The sequence below is a fragment of the Liolophura sinensis genome, chromosome 7 (assembly GCF_032854445.1).
Source record: "Liolophura sinensis isolate JHLJ2023 chromosome 7, CUHK_Ljap_v2, whole genome shotgun sequence".
In the NCBI taxonomy this organism is placed as follows: Eukaryota; Metazoa; Mollusca; class Polyplacophora; order Chitonida; family Chitonidae; genus Liolophura; species Liolophura sinensis.
Genome location: NC_088301.1, coordinates 1,849,569 through 1,873,475, shown reverse-complemented (window position 1 = coordinate 1,873,475; position 23,907 = coordinate 1,849,569). Strand labels below are relative to the sequence as shown.

Genomic DNA, 23,907 nt, shown 5'->3' with positions numbered 1-23,907 from the left:
TCAGTCTTGTACTCAGACCCCCAGTTAAATGAATGGCCCGTGTTAACAGATAGGCTGTTACCAATTGACAGAAGACTTTTAAGGCTGAATTGCAGCTAATAAATAGAAGCCTTTGATTACATTCTTGCAAGTACTGCATAAATACATCCGCTGAAACGGCCCAGAAAAATACCATAAAGAAATGCTTACCAGAAATGTGATAAGTAAGAACAATCTTCTTTGCTTCTCTGATGAAATTTCGACTGTCTCATAGTGCAGGATTCCCACCAATAGTTACCGTACCATATTCTCTGTACCCTACCGTAGGGTATTTTACATGCTAGGCAAATCAAGGCTTAATTTGTTGCATTTTTATGCTAATACAAGTATGTGGTTTATGAAGAAAGACTCAACACAAATAATAATGTAAATCTGACGCATATTTTGTATTATCACACGAAAACTTCATTGTGTACAGGTGAGTGTCAACATTGATGTATATGAGTCAGAAGAATTTCATTGGTTGGTATGAACACACTAATGACCACATTGTAATGCGGTTGTAATTCGGTTGTAATGCTATGTACATCGTCTGAAAATCTCGCACATTCAACAGTTCACATTCATATCAAGGATTAGCAATTTTATCCAATTAATCCATATCAAAACAGTAGCCAAAGAGAGAAACTCTCTGGTTCATCAAACATGTCATTACTACCATATGACGCTGCTGTAATATTTAACCTGAACCATTTTGCACATCTGTTAATTGTGTTTGTCTGCTGGACTGTGGAGAGATCGAGTCATATATGACAACGTGACCCCAGATAACCAATCTGTCCTAGACTGAAATCAGACTTGGCATTTACCTGTGGCATTATTCCTGAACTTATTTTTGAAACTCAGTGTATCACAATTTTAGCACAATAAACTGTTTTGAAGTTATGACTACGTCTGACTTGAGTCTAAGACAGCTTTGTGATCTGGGGGCCTGAAAATATTCACGGCCAAGATATAAGATTGTTGTTAACTGCTTTTTCAACTAGAGTTATTTCCCCTTTTCACTTGACAACAATCCACAAATGTACAATGAAGAAAGTCACAAGTCGAGACTTGATGAGAGATGACTTTGTTTTGATCATGCTACTTGTCTTTTGTGTGTGGCTTGCTGAATGAGATGGATAACTTTGGTCAAGCCACAAAGCTCATTCAGAGTAACATACAAACTTCTGTAACCACCATGGTGAGGACACATGCACCCAACTCTACTCAATTTCACAACCTGACTTACGTCAAAGACTATGGTCAACACAAAAACCATTCATGGAGAGTCATGGAGAAACTGTTGCACTGAAATGGGGGGCAAAAAAAAGTTGCTTTTAACCTGAAGTACTTTTCTTGAACTGACTGTGACACTGAGTTATCCACAGATACAAACTGTTGTATGTTTGGTTACAGCCGAGATTCTCAGTGTGCAATGGAGGCCAGGTGTAGAACAGTTGCCATGGTTACAAATATACTGGTACCTCTGCCACGAATCACCAGTAAAATGAGTTGCTGAGGAAACTGGCAGCAGCCCCGAGCCAGCCCCCGGATTTCTTTTCGCCCCGATCTGTGCGTGCCATGGCTTTAGCGTCCACCACAGGACTGTTACCGTCATCCGACAAGTACTCCGGCATATCGCTGTTCTCTTTGTCCATCTCCTCAGGTTTGGCTCCAAAGGACAGCAGTATCTGTGGGGAAGTGAGTTACTGGTGCTGACTGGATTTTCCCACTATGTGTATCATTCAGCCAAAACACAAAACAGGCGTACTATTCAAAATATAGGTGGGATCAATTTCTTTCAGGTTCCCAGTATATAAACACCTGAAGTCTAACACACTGACTGATTGATTGATTGATTGATACGTGTCGGTACTACACTGACTGTTGTTTAATGCCTGGCAGGCTACTCAAGATTATTTTACCCATGCAAGTATTACTAGAGGAAGTTATAATTTCCCATCCCTTTGTTAAGTAACCAAAGGACACTGCCAAATATGCCTCAGATGTTTACCCCCAGAGCTAGCTCAGCAGAGTAGGCCCGAGTGGTGGACACCAAGTGATCTACATCACCGTTGTTGTTTTACTACAACCTAGATGATCACGCTAGAGGTATGAGTTATTTCACTGGTGCCGTACTCAAGAATATTTCACTTTTCTTGAGTATTTACAGCATTATAGTAGGAAGAAACCGAGTCCTGAGAAAACCAACAACCATTCGCAGGTTGCTGGCAAACTTTCCCATGTACATGAAGGGCCCGAGAGGACGCCAGCGTGAACTGAACTTGAACTCACAGTGACCGCGTTGGAGGGAGGCTCCTACGTGTATGTCGATGTACTGCGCTAGCACACTAACCACTCTGCCACAGAGACCCCCAAGACCTACGAACTGCCTATTGCCCCCATTTCACAAAAAAACAGGAACAGACCCCATGAACAGGCCCCCATAAATAGGAAGCTAAGTATGATACCCACCTCTTTACCCTGTTGATCCTTAATAACTTGCTGGGCGGACATGGTCTGGGAGCGAGCTACCGCCTGAACAAGTGTCTGTCAAGTAGAAACGTAAATAGTACAAAACAAATTGCAACTTTGGTTTGGAAGATTTCACAACTGTTACAGTCAGACGAAAGAAAAAAAATCAACACTGTAACAGATTTCGCCAAAAAAAAAAAAAAAGATTTTACACAAACAAGTTCTGTTGCACATTTTAGATATCATCATATAAAAATGTGTGAAAGAATAAGTTTAAAAAGCATCCACAAAATGAACATGATACACCAAAACTAGAAGCCTGCAGAGTGTGTCTAATAGAATAGCATTGATACCTCTGTCTTGACGTCAGCTCTAGTACGGGCGATACAGCGTTTCCTGGTGAGGTCAAAGGTCACACTGATGATACCCTTGACTTGTAACAGCAATCTCATGCAGACTTCCCTGTCATGCTGGAATATAAAAAAAATGTTACATAACAAATAAACACATACATCACAACAAATATTTACCATGTATTCTCATTTCTGTTGTCAATCATGATACATGTAAAGGGCTTGCAATACAGAAAAGAGACAAGGAAAAGGCAAACTGTACTGCAAACTATTACTGTTCGCAACTTTGAAAGTTGTTTATTCAAGCATATTCTGAGGGTATTACTCTGTGCAGACTGATAAAGTTCTGATTTTTGTAAAGCCGTGAAATTGACCTCAATCAGTTTATGAATGCTAGGAGTCCACACGCCTAGTAATAAAGCCTCAATCAGTTTATGAATGCCAGGTGTCCACATACCCAGTAATAAAGCCTCAATCAGCTTATGAATGCCAGGTGCCTACATACCCAGTAATAAAGCCTCAATCAGCTTAGGACTGCCAGGTGTCCACACACCTAGTAATAAAGCCTCAATCAGTTTATGAATGCCAGGTGTCCACATACCCAGTAATAAAGCCTCAACCAGTTTATGAATGCCAGGTGTCCACACACCCAGTAATAAAGCCTCAATCAGTTTTTGATGCCAGGCGTCCACACACACACAGTAATAAAGCCTCAATCAGCTTATGAATGCCAGGTGCCTACATACCCAGTAATAAAGCCTCAATCAGCTTAGGACTGCCAGGTGTCCACACACCCAGTAATAAAGCCTCAATCAGCTTATGAATGCCAGGTGTCCACACACCCAGTAATAAAGCCTCAATCAGCTTAGGACTGCCGGGTGTCCACACACCTAGTAATAAAGCCTCAGTTAGTTTATGAATGCCAGGTGTCCACACACCCAGTAATAAAGCCTCAATCAGCTCATGACTGCCAGGTGCCCACATACCCAGTAATAAAGCCTCAATCAGCTTATGAATGCCAGGTGTCCACATACCCAGTAATAAAGCCTCAATCAGTTTATGAATGCCAGGTGTCCACACACCCAGTAATAAAGCCTCAATCAGTTTATGAATGCCAGGTGTCCACACACCCAGTAATAAAGCCTCAATCAGTTTATGAATGCCAGGTGTCCACACACCCAGTAATAAAGCCTCAATCAGCTTATGAATGCCAGATGTCCACACACCCAGTAATAAAGCCTCAATCAGCTTATGAATGCCAGGTGTCCACACACCCAGTAATAAAGCCTCAATCAGCTTATGAATGCCAGGTGTCCACACACCCAGTAATAAAGCCTCAATCAGTTTATGAATGCCAGGTGTCCACACACCCAGTAATAAAGCCTCAATCAGTTTATGAATGCCAGGTGTCCACACACCCAGTAATAAAGCCTCAATCAGTTTATGAATGCCAGGTGTCCACACACCCAGTAATAAAGCCTCAATCAGTTTATGAATGCCAGGTGTCCACACACCCAGTAATAAAGCCTCAATCAGTTTATGAATGCCAGGTGTCCACACACCCAGTAATAAAGCCTCAATCAGTTTATGAATGCCAGGTGCCAGGTGCACACACCCAGTAATAAAGCCTCAATCAGCTTATGAATGCCAGGTGTCCATATACCCAGTAATAAAGCCTCAATCAGCTTATGAATGCCAGGTGTCCACACACCCAGTAATAAAGCCTCAATCAGCTTATGAATGCCAGGTGTCCACATACCCAGTAATAAAGCCTCAATCAGTTTATGAATAACAGCAACGTGTCTGTACAAGAACAATATAACTAAATTTAATACTCAATTTTCAGTTCTCTCGACATCAGCCTGCTGTTCTTCTGTAACTTAGTGATGTGCGGCCCAACCGCATGGTGTTATACCAGTATATACATATATATATCTATAAATATGTTATGGTCAAAAATTGTTCATGTATGCATAGCTGGAACTCCTTGTTTTCTTTTCCATCAACCACAACTGGACCATCAGTTAATTAGAACTGTACTGATGCCCAACAGCAGTTCCTAGTATACAAGATGGTGACCTGGTGTCAAGCAGATTCCACTACACAGAAAGTGCAAGCTTTACACTGACTGATATTTTATGTTGCACTTGTGGTTGCTGTGTCAACTACAAACTTGTCTGCAGACAACAAGAAATATGGTCTTCTCAATCCAGGATTTGCACACCTTAATGACTTCAAACTTCCAGGTTCTTTTCCAGGCCCAAAACAGACTTTTACATTGAAATTGCTAACAAATAGGCTTTAAAATGCCCAACCAAAAAAACCAAAAAAAAATGCTTTTTCCCCTAAAAAGTTACTTTTTATTTTCAGGCTTTTCAAGGCCTCACACAAACCCGGTCAAACCCTAAATATGTCTCATTAATATAAATAATTTAAAGCAACATATTAACATTAAAAAGACAAAGGGTAGCAACAAGTTGTAAATATTTGTGTGAAAATATTAAAATTCATACCGGTACTGATTTCTTACACTTGACAGAAAAAAGGAAAAGGTGACAGTTTCAAATTTCTACACATACCAATTAAAACCACTGGGCAGTAAGATAACATATTTGCTGGCTTATTTCTACATGCATCTTACCTTATCTAACATGCCTCGTATTTGCATGACAATGGTCTTAGATCGCGTGCTGTGTTTTCCCAGAAAGCTCTTACTGCAGTTTGCACTACTGTTATGTCTGAAATAAACATGATGTAACTGCTCATCCTAATTTGGGTCAATTTTTATTTATTTTTTTTTTATTTTGGGCTTTTTTTTCGGCAACCATAAAGAGGATGAAATTGGTTTTGTATGCGACTCTGGGTATTTTCACATCAAAACTAGAACCAAGCAATCCAAATATTCAACTGACTTCTCCTTGTTTTAATATACATATACATAGGTTGACATTTTACATTTACGCATCAATTAATATTAAAATTCTAACATTAGACAAATCATATACAATGTGCCCACAGATACATACAGAAGACAATATGCTGTACAGACAAATCATATACAATGTGCCCACAGATACATACAGAAGACAATATGCTGTAGACAAATCATATACAATGTGCCCACATATAGATACAGAAGACAATATGCTGCACAGACAAATCATATACAATGTGCCCACTGATACATACAGAAGACAATATGCTGTACAGACAAATCATATACAATGTGCCCACATATAGATACAGAAGACAATATGCTGTACAGACAAATCATATACAATGTGCCCACTGATACATACAGAAGACAATATGCTGTACAGACAAATCATATACAATGTGCCCACAGATACATACAGAAGGCAATATGCTGTACAGACAAATCATATACAATGTGCCCACTGATACATACAGAAGACAATATGCTGTACAGACAAATCATATACAATGTGCCCACAGATACATACAGAAGACAATATGCTGTACAGACAAATCATATACAATGTGCCCACTGATACATACAGAAGACAATATGCTGTACAAACATCAATGAACAATTTACCTGCTAGTGTTTTTAGTATCTCTTAAAGGAGTGGTCATTTCTACAGTAGTCAAAACAGTGTAGAGCTTCTCAGCTACACCCTGGATTTCTTTGTCTTTACATCTGAAAACATCAACTTATGATCTATATATTTATTTAGGGGGTGGAGGATTTAATAAAATACTGAAGGAAATTTCGCCAGCACAAGGATGGACTGGTTGAGGGGTGAACAAAACAAAGTTGTCTTTCTGTAAGATTTGAAGTTGCAAAACAGAATATAGTACGATTACCAACATATTAAGTGCAAATACTTTTGCTTGACTTTAAAAGTCTATACACATGTACGGGCATTGGAATGCAATACTTGCATCACCGAAAAACAAAACAAGGCAGGTAACTGTCAAGGCAAAAAAGTAAATTATCTTAGAACAGTTGACTTCTGCCAGAGTATCACAAGACTATTCTTTTATGTGACAGATTTCAACAAATGAAATGAAAAATGCTTCAAAATTTTGAAATTTTTTTTTTAGTGATGAACAATTTCTAATTTTCAAGGCATCATAAATCTGATAATGACTTCATATCACCTGTTAATTAACGAGTCTAACTGATCTAAGAGTCCGATGAAGTCTCTCAGGGGAGCCCTATTCTCTGCACTCTCCGCCAATAAAGATAATGTCTGTAACAGACAGCACGGTGGTGTTAAACAATCAACTAAATAAACACAAAACTGAATAGGGTTTAACCACGAAAACTGTGTTACGTATCTGCAGATCTGGCAGTAGTTATACATTTTGATTTGATCTTATCACTACATGTATTTAACAGCATACACAAGATATTTATATCTAATGGTGTTTACTTTATTTATTCATTTTATTTAATTGGTGTTTTACACCATACTCAAGAATATTTCACTTATACGACGGCGGTCAGCATTATGGTGGGAGGAAACCGGCCAGAGCCTGGTGAAACCCACGACCATCTACAGGTTGCGGAGGTACCTTAATTCCCATGTAGAGCCGGAGAGGAAGCCAGCATGAGCTGGACTTGAACTCACATCATGCTGGCATCCAACCACCTCGGAATGATGCTCAAACAAATTATTGTAAATGCCCTAAAAACTGGGTCCATCTTACCCAAGTTTTCTGATTGCAGTTCTGCTGATCTTAAAAAGGTGTTTTAATGTTTGATTCGAGAGAAGGATGATATTGTACCTGAAATATGCATGTTTCAGCACTAAAAGTAATATTTTGTGACATTTATTTGCCTCTAAATTTGCATGTTATATATGTAGTAATCTATGTGGGTGTAGTAAAGTTTTACCCCAGTAATGATTGAAGTTACTGGTCTCTTTGTGAGTATGACATGTTTGTTTGAGACAGAGAGAGTCTCAAGGTAGATTAGCACATATATATGTGTGTAAATTACTGTGCTGAGAAAGATATTTTCTCATGCACAACATAAATCAAACTGTGTCAATACCTCTAAAGAAAGTTTGACAATCTTTTTGTCCTGGTTTGACAAAACCATAACAAGGCCCCCTAAACATGCAGAGTCCTGCATTAAAACTGGCCTCTTCTTTGGATCTGAAGCTATGGACTTCATTGCTACAATTGCATTTGTTGACACCATGATTCTGAAAGTTGAGGGCAAATCACCAAAAGATGGCATCAAAATCTGTAAAAACACAAACATGGCCAAATTCAAAATGAATTCATCAAAAAATATCTTAGAAATTTAAACTTATTTTACATATTCGTGTCCTTACTTGTTCAACTTTAGCGACAAACACATGACCACACAAGGCAGACATCTACAGCAAGACATACATGTAATGGCGTATTGATCAGGACTACTTGTTACGCCTCTAACTCCATGAGAAAACACATTCCTACATCGCTGATCGGCTGTGGGAATCGAACTACATGTACGTACACTGTAATAATTTGCGAATAGAAAAACAAAATGTAAAGATCACAATGTGGTCCAACTTTACCAGTAGTACCAGTAGATAAAAGCTAACACTGCAGGAAAAATACGGTTCTACAGAGTTTTCTTCATATATTTTTTAAAAATTTAGCCTACATGGATGTAGTGTTGGATCTGGGGTACGATATCTCTTGAACAGTAACACCTCATGGTGTGCTGTTAAACAACCCTGGTTCAACCGTTCTGCCCGTCAGTTGAATCGTGAACATAACTTTCATACATAATCACTCTTTAAGGAAATAGCCACGCTATAACCTCGAATTTGAAGGCTCTCCTACAAGAAATAACCATATTTCTCCTGTTGTTTACCTATTTTCTCCTCCCTTGATTTTCACCGTCTTCTACTTTTGACTTGAGATGTGTTGAATTTACCCCTCAAACGGCTAGCGATTTCATTGGCTAGTTGAAGAAATCCTGGCCACTGATTGGATGTGCTTCAACTGGTCGTTGGTGTCACATGTTTATTTCAAACAGCATGGCTGAGAAGATTGTGTAAGTTTTGTGATTGTTGCTTGATAAAAACATTGTTGGCTGGCGTTGCGTGAAAAATAACGTATTAGTGTTGAGCGAAGTTTAGTAATCACTATCCGTGCCTGCCGTAAAACTTTTATTTTCCTTTTCATTATTCACCATAAGTGGTGTGCAGTGGTTTTACTCGCCGGCGTGAATAATTTACAACAACAACGTTTGCAGGCTGGTTGATCTCTGTAGGCAAGATTGAGTAGATTCAGGAGGAACAGATGTTGTCCAAGACGTACAGTAAGGTGGTGTCAATAACTGTCAGTAAAACAAAAATCCAGATGTTCTCTCTGATAATGATAAGCCAGTGGGTCTTTTATTTTGATCACATTTAGTGAAATTTTTGTAATGTCCTTGTTGAATGTAAGTTGGTGTCTTGTATTTATGTTTATTGTTTTGACAGCTCAGTACATATTATTTTCTGGAGAGTCTCCACATGAGAGAGCCTCTTGGCAGTTTGCCAAGGTATGTTAACAAATCGGTGACATGACCAACGCGAGACGTCTGTCATATTGATCATTCAAGATCGCGAGCCTTTCTACGTTTATTTATCAGCTTATGCCTTGGGTTGTTCAGTGTCGGGAACACAGTGAGGAACCCATGATAACTATTTTTGTATCCCCTCTGAATTCTGTTATGGAAAATCAAGTGGAAAGTGGGTAAATATATTTAAATTGCTATGGTTCAGATTGAACACTGACGGAGATGATAATAATACCTATGAATGCCTGTAAACAGAGAACTGATCAAGTTCTGTACATTCGCTATGACATGCAGTTGTTTACTTAAGGCAAAAGTAGTTTTTTCAGATCAGGTGACGTAATGCACAAGCCTCGCTTTCGACGCTGCTTTTATGACAAGAATTCTGCCCAAGCATATTAGAGATGTAATCTCAACAGAGGTAGACCGGCCCCAATAGCTGAGTTGTAGAGCGTCCGCTTCGCGGGCAAGTGATCCAGAGTCTATTATGGCTCTCTAAGGATTCCTGTGGTGGAAATCCGTCCTGCATCAAGGAGGCACATTACACGTACATGCACCCTAATGATTCCTTCGTCGTCATATGACTGAAAAATTGTTAAGTACGACGTTAAACTCCAAGCACTCACTCACTCACTCAGCGGAGGCGGTAGGTACATTTCCATTTTAGAATGCATTTTCATCACTTGAGTGAGCGAACGAGACTGAAGCCATTAGTGCCATATGACGTTGCAGGGAACCTTGGCAAATGGGTGACTAGACTTGCCTAATGTTACTATTATCATTGCCAAAGGTGTTATCTATTGAATGACCATGATTTTTTCTGAACTCAAATCAATCACATGACTTGTATGTGTACGCACGACTGTCAGAACAAGGTGGCGGTCACAGTGGGTGAAAATGACTGTGGTCAAACCGTTTTTAAGAGATTTCAGGAATTTATCCTTTAACACATTCACATTTAAGTTCAGTACTAGCAACGTCATCTTGAAAAATGTGTATCTGGGTCACTTGATCCAATTATCGCTCACATGGCAAAATGAACGAACCAACTCAGGTGCTGCAACTGGCTTACATATATAGCCGCATCACTAGCAGATGTAAGTAAACCAGATTAAATGCTCGCATTTTGCGTTGACACGGGCGATGTCACGACGCTTAACTTGGCCCGTGTGAAGGGAATATTAAAGATCAATCCAGATGTTGCCATTGATCACTCCATTAGCCTTTACAATTAAAGTGATTGTTTGTTGCATTTCAGCAGACAATGTTGTTGCGGCACTGTATCATTAGTGACTATTTTTCTTTGCTTCTATCTTTTCAGATGAGTTCACAGTTACTGTGAGGGGAAACAAGTTAATGTGAATGTGACCTATATTATTATATATTGGTATCATGGATGTGATAGAACACCTTGTGACAGTGCTGCGGACTGTTCTAGATTATGTTGGTGTGGACCTGGAGGATTTGGTATGTCAATGGTGGTAGACTATTAGTGGTAGTTAACTTGTGCGTTAATCTTGCAAGAACCACAGAATTAGTGAGTGTGGATAACAGGTGACTAAAAGGCCTGTCACTTGATTGTGGATTTCTTGGTTTGAGATCAGTGTAGTGTACTCGCCAGTTACAAACCTGACGGCGGTCATTTGGAAAAGGCTATAGCAGAGAAATCAGAATAACTAGATCAGTGCTAACCGGGTTGAATTTTTGTGATTATTTCAGAATTGTAAATATAATTGCCTTTCACAAAATACCAGCCTAGTCTCTGCACATGCTACTGTTCAAAATCGGTAATGAAGTTACAAAAATTTGTAATGTAGGCTGCATTTTAACTTTTTCAAACTTTTTCTTTTTTCAGAATTCTTTTAATACTATAAATAGTACTGTTGTGATATTTACAAAAAGGCAGTAATTTGAACTATATCTGAAAATGGTATGTGAGAAGGTCTGTCAACAACCTGCGGATGGTCGTGGGTTTCCCCCGGGTTCTGCCCAGTTTCCTCCCACCATAATGCTGGCCGCCATTGTATAAGTGAAATATTCTTGAGTATGGCGTAACACACCAATCAAATAAATAAATAAATATCTGAAAATTTGATGTTATTAGCAAATATGCATTTTTGTGCCAAAAATCTGTGGTATGGCCTCTTTAATGAAATGTTTGTGAGTGTCAGATAACTCGTAATTTAGAGTATTGAACTAGAAACTTGCAAATAGCCAGGCTTGGGAATTGAGCATATTTAATGAGTTACATATATCCAGCTAATGTGCAGATGTCATAGGCCCTCCTGTGAATATTTTTGTTCGGTGTAACCTGACAGACCCTTGAGAAAAGGGCCCTAGACTCTAAAGCTTTTAATGGCATTCTTAGAAAAGTTTTTTCTTCATTTTTCTTGCCTTGTTCATTTTTTCAGGGCCTTATCGTTTTCATTAGCCAGAGTAAAACGAGTAGTTTAATGTCCTATCCCCTTCATACATTACAACTTTTTCTTTTACTTGGGCAGCCTCATCCTGAGTGGTTTGATAGGAGACATGAACTGAGTATACGATACAGGAGCCTGGTTCGCCTGATTGCCTCCCTTATCCCTCCAAGGCCAGCACGCAGGCTGCATCTACAGGTCAGCGGGAAATAACCAAATTTGTACAAAAGTCAAATTGACAGTATAAAAGCTTGACTGCTTATGGGGCCTTGTTAACAAAACTCATCTGGTGTTGCGCACATTAGAACGGTCACAGAATACCACTTTTGTTCCACATCACGCTTGGGAAACTTCGTCAATAACTTGGCAGAAGTTGGTGGTTTGCGCTGGGCACTGGTATCCTCCACCCATGAAACTGTAGAGACTGTAATTCTTAAACCTTTTCAAATGTTTGCAAAGTGTTAATTGAAGCATATTTTGGGGACATTTTTTTGTGTTGACTGATAAAATTAATACTTTTTGTGAGGCCATGAAACTGGCCAATCTAACCAATGTAGTGTCGTCTTCAAAATGAAATTAAAAATGTACATAAATTGCATTGAAATGTAGTGTTTTATATGCTGAAAGGTTGAAAAATTAGGGTATGTGTATTTTGAATGGTAAATACCCGTGATGCGTGCTCACAAGAAAATCACATCTTCAGCTCACCTGTACAATGCGAGGCGAGGTATTGTTAGAGAGGGGAAAGTCTTGGTGTCTGTGTTGGTGTCCTTGTTGGTGTCCGGTTTAGCTTTTTTTTTTTAAGCTCCGGTGTGTGTGTGTGTATGTATGTATGTATGTATGTATGTATGTATGTATAACTTTCTTTCTCAAGAACTGTTCTTCGCAGAGGCCCTCTATATAATACATTATCTTACAATATTTACAGGAGAAAAAGAGACACAGCGACTTACATGTAACATACTATCAAAGAAATCATCAAATAATTAGATACAAATGAAAGCAAAACAAATAAATTTACAGTAGTTTGGTGATAGAATCACAGTTTATACCAAGTTTATAATACAATAATACAGACAAAGATGACAATATTTACAAGAAAAGAGAAGACATCAATTAAGCATAATATGTTTGAAGGTGTATGTATCATCAAATATAAACAAACCATAACATAAATTTACAGCATCAAAATTAGATTAGCTCCAAGAGCACTCCATATTTTGGGGCCCGTGTAGCTAAGGCTTTGGCTGAGATAGTTCGTTTTTGGTTTAGGAATGAAAAGATTATCATTTGTTGAGCATAGTTGTCTGGATGTTACATCAGTTAAGGATTTGAAGAGAGACATAAGGTACTGTGGAGAGAGAGAGAGTGCATTATTCTATACATGAGGCTTTTTGGTGAGTGATATGGTCAGGAATAGACAACCAGTTTAGTACAAGGAGAGAGGCAGTTGGGGTGAGGTAATGGCAGTAGGTTATCATACGTGCTGCTCGTTTCTGTAGCTTTGTTATTCTTGCAATTTGGGGATTATTGGCATTACCCCAAATTGTACAGCAGTAGTCAATATGGGGTAGGATAAAGGAGTTATAATACAACAGTTTTGCATTCTTGCTAAGAACATGCCTGTGTGTGTACATTATTCCAAGTTTCATAGAGATTTTCCCAGATATGGAGTCAGTAGGAGATAGTGGGCCCTCATACATGGATTGAATGTTAAGCTTTTTCTTTTAGCTCCTGTACATGTATTATGGACTCTCATACATGGATTGAATGTTAAGCTTTTTCTTTTAGCTCCTGTACATGTTGAGTTTCATGTATTATGGGCGCTCATACATGGATTGAAGGTTAAGCTTTTTCTTTTAGCTCCTGTACATGTATTATGGACTCTCATACATGGATTGAATGTTAAGCTTTTTCTTTTAGCTCCTGTACATGTATTATGGACTCTCATACATGGATTGAATGTTAAGCTTTTTCTTTTAGCTCCTGTACATGTATTATGGGCGCTCATACATGGATTGAATGTTAAGCTTTTTCTTTTAGCTCCTGTACATGTATTATGGGCGCTCATACATGGATTGAATGTTAAGCTTTTTCTTTTAGCTCCTGTACATGTATTATGGGCGCTCATACATGGATTGAATGTTAAGCTTTTTCTTTTAGCTCCTGTACATGTATTATGGGCGCTCATACATGGATTGAATGTTAAGCTTTTTCTTTTAGCTCCTGTACATGTATTATGGACTCTCATACATGGATTGAATGTTAAGCTTTTTCTTTTAGCTCCTGTACATGTATTATGGACTCTCATACATGGATTGAATGTTAAGCTTTTTCTTTTAGCTCCTGTACATGTATTATGGACTCTCATACATGGATTGAATGTTAAGCTTTTTCTTTTAGCTCCTGTACATGTATTATGGACTCTCATACATGGATTGAATGTTAAGCTTTTTCTTTTAGCTCCTGTACATGTATTATGGACTCGCATTCATTGATTGAAGGTTAAGATTTTTTTTAGCTCTTGTATATTGGGCTGTCATGCATGTATTAAAGGTTTGGCTTTTATTTGCTCCCTAGTCTAAGGTGTGTAAATGCACATTCTAAGATGGCAGGTAAAGTTTTTTGTTGAGTTCCTGTATGATGATACGTGGACCTCCAACGTACAGCGATAGAAAATTATGTTTTGTTTGTGTTTGTTTATATTTCTTTTCGCCTGTGTACATGTACAAAGGACCTACTGATTGAAGGTTGAACTGTTTTATTGGTTTTAGTTTTATAGGCTTTGTGAATGTTTTTTAAAATGGACATAAAGTCAGCCACTAAAGCTGAATTAATTAATAAAGTAGCATTCCAGAAATCATTTAAAAATATTTAAAAAATTCTACACCATTTATCACCAAAATAAATAGCAAATGATCGTTAGTTCTGAGCCACTGATTTGGTGAGGCCATTTTGCCATGTTATAGTTATTTACAGTGATGTGAGAAATCTAGGGGGTCTCCCTTACCATCGGTATTAAACAATTTGACAGTGAGAAAATACAAAGAGAAACGCCTGATATCCAACCAAAGAGTATCAGTTCTGTCCCGTTTTCAAACGTCTGGCTGATGTTTTTTTCACCCTGTCGCTGGGTCTAGGGATCTTCATGGACACAAGGGTCTTCATTTTCCCTGCTGATAAATTTGTGGTCCAAAATGCATCAGTTTAATAGTTCAACTAACAGCAAAATCCAGTTTATGTGATAGATATCTGTCTATCCACTGTAAGAAACCACACTGACAATCAAGGGCTAATAGCTTTTTTGACGTGACAGCCATTTATCATGTGACCCTTTCAGCGCTAGTGATTGGCCAAGTTCATAAGGTCTTCTACAACATGAGTGAATCATCTGTCAGTGCCATATCCCCAATGCTGAACTTCGTCTTCTCAGATTTCGAAACTTTACAGAATTTTTTTACATATTTTTCAGTGATAACTGTGTGCGATATCCTTTTATGTATATATATATATATAGTGGCAGACTTTATGTTCACTTTAATGATTTTAATTGATAGACTTTCAGTTCCAAAAAGTTACCAGTTATATAAACCTCAATCGGTTTAATTTCTTGTATACAGGGTTTCTGTGACTTAATTGCTTGTGAGATTTATGGACTTTGTAATCATAGATAAGTTTCATGTAGGGCTACAATTTTTATGCACATGCCTACCTACATGTATGAGAACAAGAAAGGTATTGGGTTCCTCTGGCGATTTTACCATTTTCCTGTTTTGTGGACACACATTCAGCTTGACTTCATTCTGTTCTCCTGTAAACACAAATTTCTACAAGCCTTTCTTGTAGGGCCCCATCGGTATTAGTACTAGTAGCCTATGACATTGGCCGATGCATGTGCCTTCCTATACTGTGCCGGAATGTTTAAACCATCCATGTAGACAGTGACTGTTGGTCAGCTGAGTATTTGCTCAGCCAATCAGAGGGCTACAGTGGCCACCTATAGTACACAGATAGCCTATCATGGGAATCGATTTGCGTATCAAAGACCACACCAGTGAGTTGTTACTTGAACACCCCACACAATGAATTTTTGTTTTTACTACCATAGCTCAACAGTTGCTTAGCCATTCACAGCATTAGAATCGTTCACAGATTGCCACATGCAGTTCACAATATGCATATCAAAGACCACTGCTTCAGTTTTCTGCACGAACTCCCCACAATGATGTCTTTACCACCACAACACTTTAGACATTTTATGTTTATTTTGAAATTCAGGCATGCAGGGAAAAACAAACAGTACATTCAAACTATGGGACTGAATTTTCCATCTTAAAAGGGGATTTACTTTGAGCTCCAGTGTACCATAATTATATTATTTGAGTGCAGTATAAAAGTTAAAATAGAATCACCTTTCACCTTGATCATTTTTGTTTTCTGAAATTTTACATGACATTTCTCTAAATCTTCAAGGGTACTCCACCAAAAAAGGCTGAAAGGGAAAATGCCATTTAATAATGTGTGATAGACATAAACGTCACACCTGTCATTTTCTTTTGTTCACAGCCCCAGCTCATAGGACAAAGGGACAGGTACGGAGGAAGTGAGGAATCCCTCTACAGCACTTCCTCTGACCCTCTAGATGACCTTGACATTAACTCAGATGACCTTGTGTGGGTAGAGGAAGATCTGGGTAATGGCTGCATACAGATAAGGTGAGAACGTATGCTGGAGTGGAGATGATCATTGCAAAAGTTGTAACAAGTTGTTAAGATCAAGTTAAGTGCACATACACTATTTAGATCAAAGCTTTAAAAATAGCAGTCTTGTGCTCTGTTCATAGCTTTGAACATCTGGGATCCTTGCAAGGACCAGGAGAAGATAACTAACATGAAGCTAAAGGGGAGAAATGCTGATTTTCGCCGATTTCTAAATCTTAGAGCACTGCAGGACATTGAAACTATCATATTTGAAGGTTAGGTACATACTGAATACTTTACCAGACAAAAAAAATTCTTACCTAAAAGCTATATTTTTCATTATTCTTGTTAAAATTTTCTTCAAGGTCTATCTCGCCTGGGTTAACTTCAGTTAGTTTTCACCTCCAGTACTTTAGTCACGTGACTGGTGAGTGTGCTGGTGATTGGCTCAGAGCAGCTATGACATCACTTAAAAACTAGGAATTGCTCCTGTGTTGAGCTGGGCATCCTCTACTCTCTTCCAATACATGTGAAGACTACATGCACTCCAGTTCCAAGAGAAACTATGCAAAAATATCAGAATTACATGAGGAAATGTTATGGAATGGAGCAAACATTCTAGTTCAACTAATTTAGAATGGAAACATCTTGGTCCTTATAGTTTAACCCTTCTTTTATGTGAAATGCCAGTATTTCATATATTACAGGTCTCCTAAAAGGATAGGCTAACATGTTTGTTTTGGCCTCTGTAGCCATGGCAACATATTAAAGTGGTAATTTGGGAAATCGTCAAGATTGCATTTTCTTTTGTTACGAGGAGTTGCCTCATTTAATAAGAGTAAGATTCTGATGACAATTTTCTTTAACTAACAGAGCTCGTGACAGAAAGCAGCTAGCTCAGAAAAACCTGGTGGAGGAAATGGACACAGGTTTGTACGTATTACGGCAGCTCCCCCAGCGACAGACCTCTACCCCAATCAACCAGTCAATGTCCATGATCTCACAGGCAGACCCAAACGCCATGATGAAAATCTCCATGCTGGAGGATGAATTAACGAAGCTTCGAATACAGATTGCTCAGATTGTCATTGCTCAGGAGAATAACACTTTACAAAAGTCAGTGTTTGTGGCTGGTAAGTCTCCATTCTAATGACAGAAAAATATAAAGTACACAAACATTTGGGCAAACACAAACATTTATTATAAGTTATTATAAAGTTATAATAAATTATCTTCATGTTCAACACTAATGTATTATGCAAATGACAGAAAATATCCAGCAAAAAAGCCTTCAGTTGAATTTTAGCCCCTTTTTTTAAGGCCAGTTCTGTTGAAGTTTTGTTTTTAGTCTTCGCCTTTGCAAATATTTGAATAAAGTCAGCTAATTTTGTGATTCCATTCTCCAGATGCTCCTGCTGTGTTTGCTGATGAAGAGCAGTATGATGAGAACAGGCAGGCCACAGATGACATCCCTGCCCTACACACTGCCTCCCTGGTCATCACATCACCTGTGTCCTCAGCCCCTGATCCTCCTGTCTTTGACACGTCCATCCCACCCCCTCCTGAACTGCCACTTCCCACCCCCCCTGCCACACCAGTGCCTGCCTCTCCCTTACTGCCAGGCCCTCCGGCTCCTCCTCCACCCCCACCCCTACCCCTGCCTGACCACACCCCTACCGTGGAGTCCACACCTCAGCTGACCACAGGTGGAGGACCATCCCTCCCAGAGATACTCACCAAGGTGAATAATAAACACTTCATCTGCGTAAAACACACCATCATCAGATGTAATAAAACTGGCATATTTGGGTTTTTATTCTAGTATTAAAGAATAGTAATGTATACATTTATTTAATATATACATGCAGATGAAAGGAAGTGTAAGACGGCTCAGTTATTGAGCCATCCAATTCTCTTGATAACAGTTTGCTTGATAAGGAAAGTATTGCTCACAATCTGCCTCTGACACTGGGGCGTTGGTTGGTTCATGCTGTCACTCTCGTTACAACCCTAAATCACACTGTAGTTCAGCTTTTCCTGATGTGACTACAAGTATGTATTGAGTTAGAAGGTTACTCAGGCACTCCGTGATTGGCTGTGCTTTCCTCCATGAGCTGCCAGATTTACATTACCCATACCTGATAGATTACCTGATCATTGCTGTATAGAATAGTCTGGAGTGTGATGTTAATCCCTGGTGAAATAAATAATTCATTTCAATAATCAATAAACACTATTGAGGTGCTTGCCTGTCAGTCATTAGGACTCACAGGGTGCAGGTTCAAACCTTGCATTGGACAGGGAATTTGTAGATTCCCCCACTCTCACAAGCTCCACATCATGTGTAGCCGTATGTTTATACAGGCTCAGTCATTTATGCACCCGGCAATCTACCTACTTGTTTTTTGTAGTAATCTAATTAAAATAGGCTTCATTTCATTGGGTCAAAGAGTTTCTAACCGACTAATCAACCATCAGATAACATTGGCTGTTATTAGCTGAAAGTTGTCAAAATGATGGCCATTGGTCAAAAACTACTAAGTCAGTTGAGTTGAATTAAGGAGTTGTCTGCCCTCATTAGATACAGATCCTTACAACAGTGTGGTAACCTGGCGGCATGGTGAGGTAAATCTTAACATTTAACATGGGCAGGAATATACCACCTCCCCTTTCCCTACACCTGTATGGTGTTCATATTTCTGTGTGCTGCATGAGGGAAAGTTTGTCAGGAACATGCCAAAGGTCAGCAGTTTACCCTGGGCACTCCAGTTTCCTCCACCCATAAAACTGACTGCCTTGTGGAAAATATTTTCATTATGGCTTTAGACCACAATCAGATAAATAAATAAAATGTTAATTCAGCTGATTAATGCTCATATGGTTTCAGAAGAAAGCCACTCTTCCCCAGAGAGAGAATTCAATGCCCAAAGGCTCAGCACCATCCTTGTCCGAAGTTTTGAGGGGTCTGGGATCAGTCAAACTGCGAGCAGTGCAGAGGTATGCTTGAGGGGTCTGGGGTCAGTAAAACTGCATGCAGTGCAGAGGCTTGTATGAGGGGTCGGGGATCAGTCAAACTGTGATCAGTGCAGAGTTATGTTTGAGGGGTCTGGGGTCAGTAAAACTGCAAGCAGTGCAGAGGTATGCTTGAGGGGTCTGGGGTCAGTAAAACTGCGTGCAGTGCAGAGGCTTGTATGAGCGGTCTGGGATCAGTCAAACTGCAATCAGTGCAGAGTTATGTTTGAGGGGTCGGGGGTCAGTAAAACTGCGAGAAGTGCAGAGTTATGTTTGAGGGGTCCGAGCAGTGCAGAGGCTTGTTTGAGGGGTCTGGGATCAGTCAAACTGTGAGCAGTACAGAGGCTTGTTTGAGAGGTCTGGGGTCAGTCAGACTGCGAGCAGTGCAGAGGTATGTTTGAGGGGTCTGAGGTCAGTAAAACTGCGAACAGTGCAGAGGTATATTTGAGGGGTCTGAGGTCAGTAAAACTGCGAACAGTGCAGAGGTATGTTTGAGGGGTCTGAGGTCAGTAAAACTGCGAACAGTGCAGAGGTATGTTTGAGGGGTCTGAGGTCAGTAAAACTGCGAACAGTGCAGAGGTATATTTGAGGGCCCTCAGATCAGTAAAACTGCAAGCAGTGCAGAAGTATGTTTAATTCAGGAGTCTGGAATCCATAAAACTGCGAGCAGTATAGAGGGTTGTTATGAATCTGAAATCACCAATGTGAAAATAAGCTGTCAGATAGCGAGTAAAATGGTGTCAGAACATACATCAAAATTTGCAAACTAAGAAATCAGAAGTTATTCATCTACAGCTCCTGCAATGTTACTCTGTCGACTTCTAAGTGCCTCTCAGAGAATATATGCAGTCGAAATATTTTGAATAATGAAAGACACAAAACCTGTAAATGATTTGCAAATAAGATCATTTCCTGTTTGTTTTATCACTCTCCTATCACCTTATTGTTGCCCAAAGTCAAATTTAGGTGAGTAGATTTGTTGACATGAAATGTGTGTACATGTGTGTGCCAATATATTTGTTTCACTTGCCTACTACAGGACTTAAATAGCAGAGTGTAAAACTGCTCATTAGCTATTTGCTCATGACCAGACCAGATGAATTCAAAATGAAAACCATTTTAAAGCCAACGATATGATGTGCTTGTCATCATTCTTTGTCATGTTGGTAATATTTGGCAATCTTCTATGTTTTTGTTGCCATGGTAAAATGGAACTGTAATCAAAGTTCAATGTCCATTGTCAGAGACTACTAATGTACATGTATGTTTTGATGAGCAGATCTCCTGGAGGGACCCCACTGCGAGAACCCCCAAAACAGACCCCACACTGTGACCCCACCTTCCTTATTGCTCAAGCCCTCAAGAAAAAGTTTGCCTTCAGAAATCTACATGACAGTCTGGAAAATGACAAGGAGAATGAGTTTAGTTCTTCCTCGGCTGAAAGCACTCCTAAAAGTGGGGTAAGTGCACTCAGAAGTTTGGTAAGCATACCAAAAAGTATGATGAGCACACACGAAAGTGTGATAAGTGCACCTTAAAAGTGTGGTAAGCAGACTCAAAAGTTTGGTAAGCAGACTCAAAAGTTTGGTAAGCACACCTAAAAGTTTGGTAAGCACACCTAAAAGGTTGGTAAGCACACCTAAAAGTAAGCGCACTCAAAAGTGGAATGAGCACATACATATTTATGAGGTTCACATATTCAGACGAAAATAACAGATGTATTAGCATGAAAGCACCAGTGTTAAAGAAGCAGTGCATGATGGGCTTAGTTACTTGATGTATGACAGAAGAATGAGTGGTGACTGATAACAAATGTGGTGCCTGAGAGGGGATTAAATGGGTGGTTAGGAATGCCAGTAACCGATATGACATGTTAATGTGTGCAGCTATAGCGTGTACGGATAGTTGGTTGATTGGTATCACAAGACACTGTCAGTTCCCAACAATTTGCAGGCAGTCAGCCGTGATTCAACCCCACAGTGCAATTAACCAGTTAAATGTGGCTTTGTTGTTGTGCTGTCTGCATATTTGTGATCAAGATATATACACATTGACTTTCTCCTCTCTCATGACTACATGTATTTCCCTTCATTTATTTATTTATTTATTTGATTGGTGTTTTACGCCGTACTCAAGAATATTTCACTTATACGCCGGCGGTTAGTATTATGGTGGGTGGAAACCAGGCAGAGCCCGGGGGAAACCCACGACCATCTGCAGGTTGCTGGCAGACCTTCCCACTTACGGCTGTGTATCTCCCTTCATGACTACATGTATCTCCCTTCATGACTACATGTATCTCCCTTCATGACTACATGTATCTCCCTTCATGACTACATGTATCTCCCTTCATGACTACAAGTATCTCCCTTCATGACTACATGTATCTTGCTTGTTGCAGATTGTGCCTGGATTAATGAAGAAAAAACTTGAAAGGCGTCGCTCAAGTTTGTGTACGGACAGCACAGATATATTAGCTCATGGGCCTGGCCCACTGAGAGACTTTAATATGCGGGTATAGAATCCCAGGGGCAAAAAACTCTGCTACAAATATGAAACTATGACTGAAACCCATAACCTCTGATTGATAATGGGTGTGCCTGGTGAACTTTAAACCTTGTACTCCAATGCTGCAGCTACATATGGAGTCAGAAATGTGGCAAGCTTGTGTAAATGGCTCATTGATATAAAAGCAAACTTATCATTCCACAAGTTAATGACAGTTTTTATCAGACCACAGTTTCTATCATATTTCTTCAGATGTCCTAGGCTATTTGGAGGTCATTCGAAGTGATAAAATCATATGTCTTGGGAAGAAAAAGGGTTTTATACGGCAATTAAACGTTCGTGCCCAAACTTGCATATCCATGTAAGGAGCACTTTAACTTGCCATTTTGTATGGAAAGCCTGAAGACTGTGTATTTTGTCTGCTTTACAATGTGGACAGCAACCCAGTTTAAACTCTTGTTTAAACACTTGTGGCAGGAGATGTGGTTTGTTGCACTTTTGTAAGCTGACTGTCAAATGTCTGTATCACAGGAGTTCAACACAAGGCTACGGTTTTTGTATATAGAGAATGTAAATATGTCTATATAGGAAATATGTCAAATGTGAGGATGAGTGAGAAGCCTGAGGCTGTAAGTCGGCCATGCGCAGTGCTGACAACTGCCCCATTCTGCTGCATTGACCACTTGGGGTTGTGAGTCTCATCACTCTCCGAGATGAGATGAGAATGGTATTTGATTCGCGCGGAAATTCCATTTTGACTGATTTATTAATGTGATCTGACTTCATTGAGCTTTGTGTAAATGATTTTGGCAACCTCTAAATGTTTAGCAAAATGATCTTCAAACAACCAACGTCCCATAATACCTTGCTCCTGGATGTTTTAATGAATGTTTGTTTTGTGTTTGTACTTCATTCTCTAATATCCACTTGAATAAATTGAAATGCTTCCACCTTCTTTTTTATTAATAAAGGTCCACAGATTTTAAAGCAACATCTCCACTCGCAGAAACATTGTAAACGCAAACGACAACTTATGATTAAGCACTGTCATTTTGAGCAAAATGTCAAGTTGGAGAAGTCCACCTCGTCGAAACTAGATGTGGAAAAAATGTTCCTGCTCTAAAACCACCAATTATTCACCAGGAGTATTAGCCTGAAGGAAATCAGCTTGTATTGGGTGTACATATGGATGTATGGTTCTATATCTGTGAATGGGTCAAAAATTGTTATCTGGAACATTTCTTTCTCGCAGTGTAATGACGTGTAGTCCAAATATTTCAAGGGAGATTGATAATTTAAGAATGAGCTTGTCTTGGTGGAATCCCTGCAACATGTTAAGTTTATGTCCGTCAAAAAGCCCCCAATCATACAAGAAACCAGATTATCACGCATTGGGAGTTTGTGATACAATAAAATGTTCTATTTTTATGTTGTTGTTGTTGAGTGTGTTTTGATTCAGAAGTATTGTCATTTGCTTCAATCTGTTCATTAATGCGTGGTACGACATGGCTGAAATATTTGCTGAAGATTTGCTAAGCTGTAATCTTTGATACTCTATGAAGTCAAGACGTCTTGTCTCGTGTCTTTTTGTACTGGTGTAGTGATGCTTCTCTCATAGCAGGTGCTGTGGACTACTTTTTATACTGGTGTAGTGATGCTTCTCTCATAGCAGGTGCTGTGGACTACTTTTTGTACTGGTGTAGTGATGCTTCTCTCATAGCAGATGCTGTGGACTACTTTTTATACTGGTGTAGTGATGCTTCTCTCATAGCAGGTGCTGTGGACTACTTTTTGTACTGGTGTAGTGATGCTTCTCTCATAGCAGGTGCTGTGGACTACTTTTTGTACTGGTGTAGTGATGCTTCTCTCATAGCAGGTGCTGTGGACTACTT

General features: G+C 39.3%; 2 protein-coding genes across 4 annotated transcripts; one reads left to right on the top strand and one right to left on the bottom strand.

The window, feature by feature from the left end:
- Positions 1–789: 789 nt before the first annotated feature.
- LOC135471296 (armadillo repeat-containing protein 1-like) lies at positions 790–8,736 on the bottom strand. The gene is made up of 8 exons (XM_064750468.1): positions 8,689–8,736; positions 7,873–8,067; positions 6,975–7,066; positions 6,409–6,510; positions 5,491–5,587; positions 2,850–2,966; positions 2,497–2,571; positions 790–1,712 (listed from the first exon to the last, which is right to left on the bottom strand). The coding sequence occupies exons 2-8, from the start codon at positions 8,059–8,061 to the stop codon at positions 1,518–1,520; spliced, it is 867 nt and encodes a 288-aa protein (XP_064606538.1). The 5' UTR covers positions 8,062–8,067; positions 8,689–8,736; the 3' UTR covers positions 790–1,517.
- A 108-nt stretch (positions 8,737–8,844) lies between these two features.
- Positions 8,845–23,692, top strand: LOC135471326 (mitochondrial fission regulator 2-like). 3 transcript variants are annotated; one of them, XM_064750509.1, is made up of 9 exons: positions 8,845–8,871; positions 10,700–10,845; positions 11,880–11,993; positions 16,362–16,510; positions 17,369–17,628; positions 17,902–18,236; positions 19,383–19,492; positions 20,787–20,967; positions 21,909–23,692. In XM_064750509.1, exons 2-9 carry the CDS (start codon positions 10,771–10,773, stop codon positions 22,026–22,028), a joined length of 1,344 nt encoding a protein of 447 aa, XP_064606579.1. In that variant the 5' UTR covers positions 8,845–8,871; positions 10,700–10,770; the 3' UTR covers positions 22,029–23,692. The 3 variants fall into 3 exon arrangements, with proteins under 3 accessions (XP_064606579.1, XP_064606580.1, XP_064606581.1); XM_064750510.1 differs by lacking the exon at positions 8,845–8,871 and adding an exon at positions 9,117–9,143; XM_064750511.1 differs by lacking the exon at positions 8,845–8,871 and adding an exon at positions 9,321–9,363.
- The last annotated feature ends 215 nt before the right edge of the window (positions 23,693–23,907 follow it).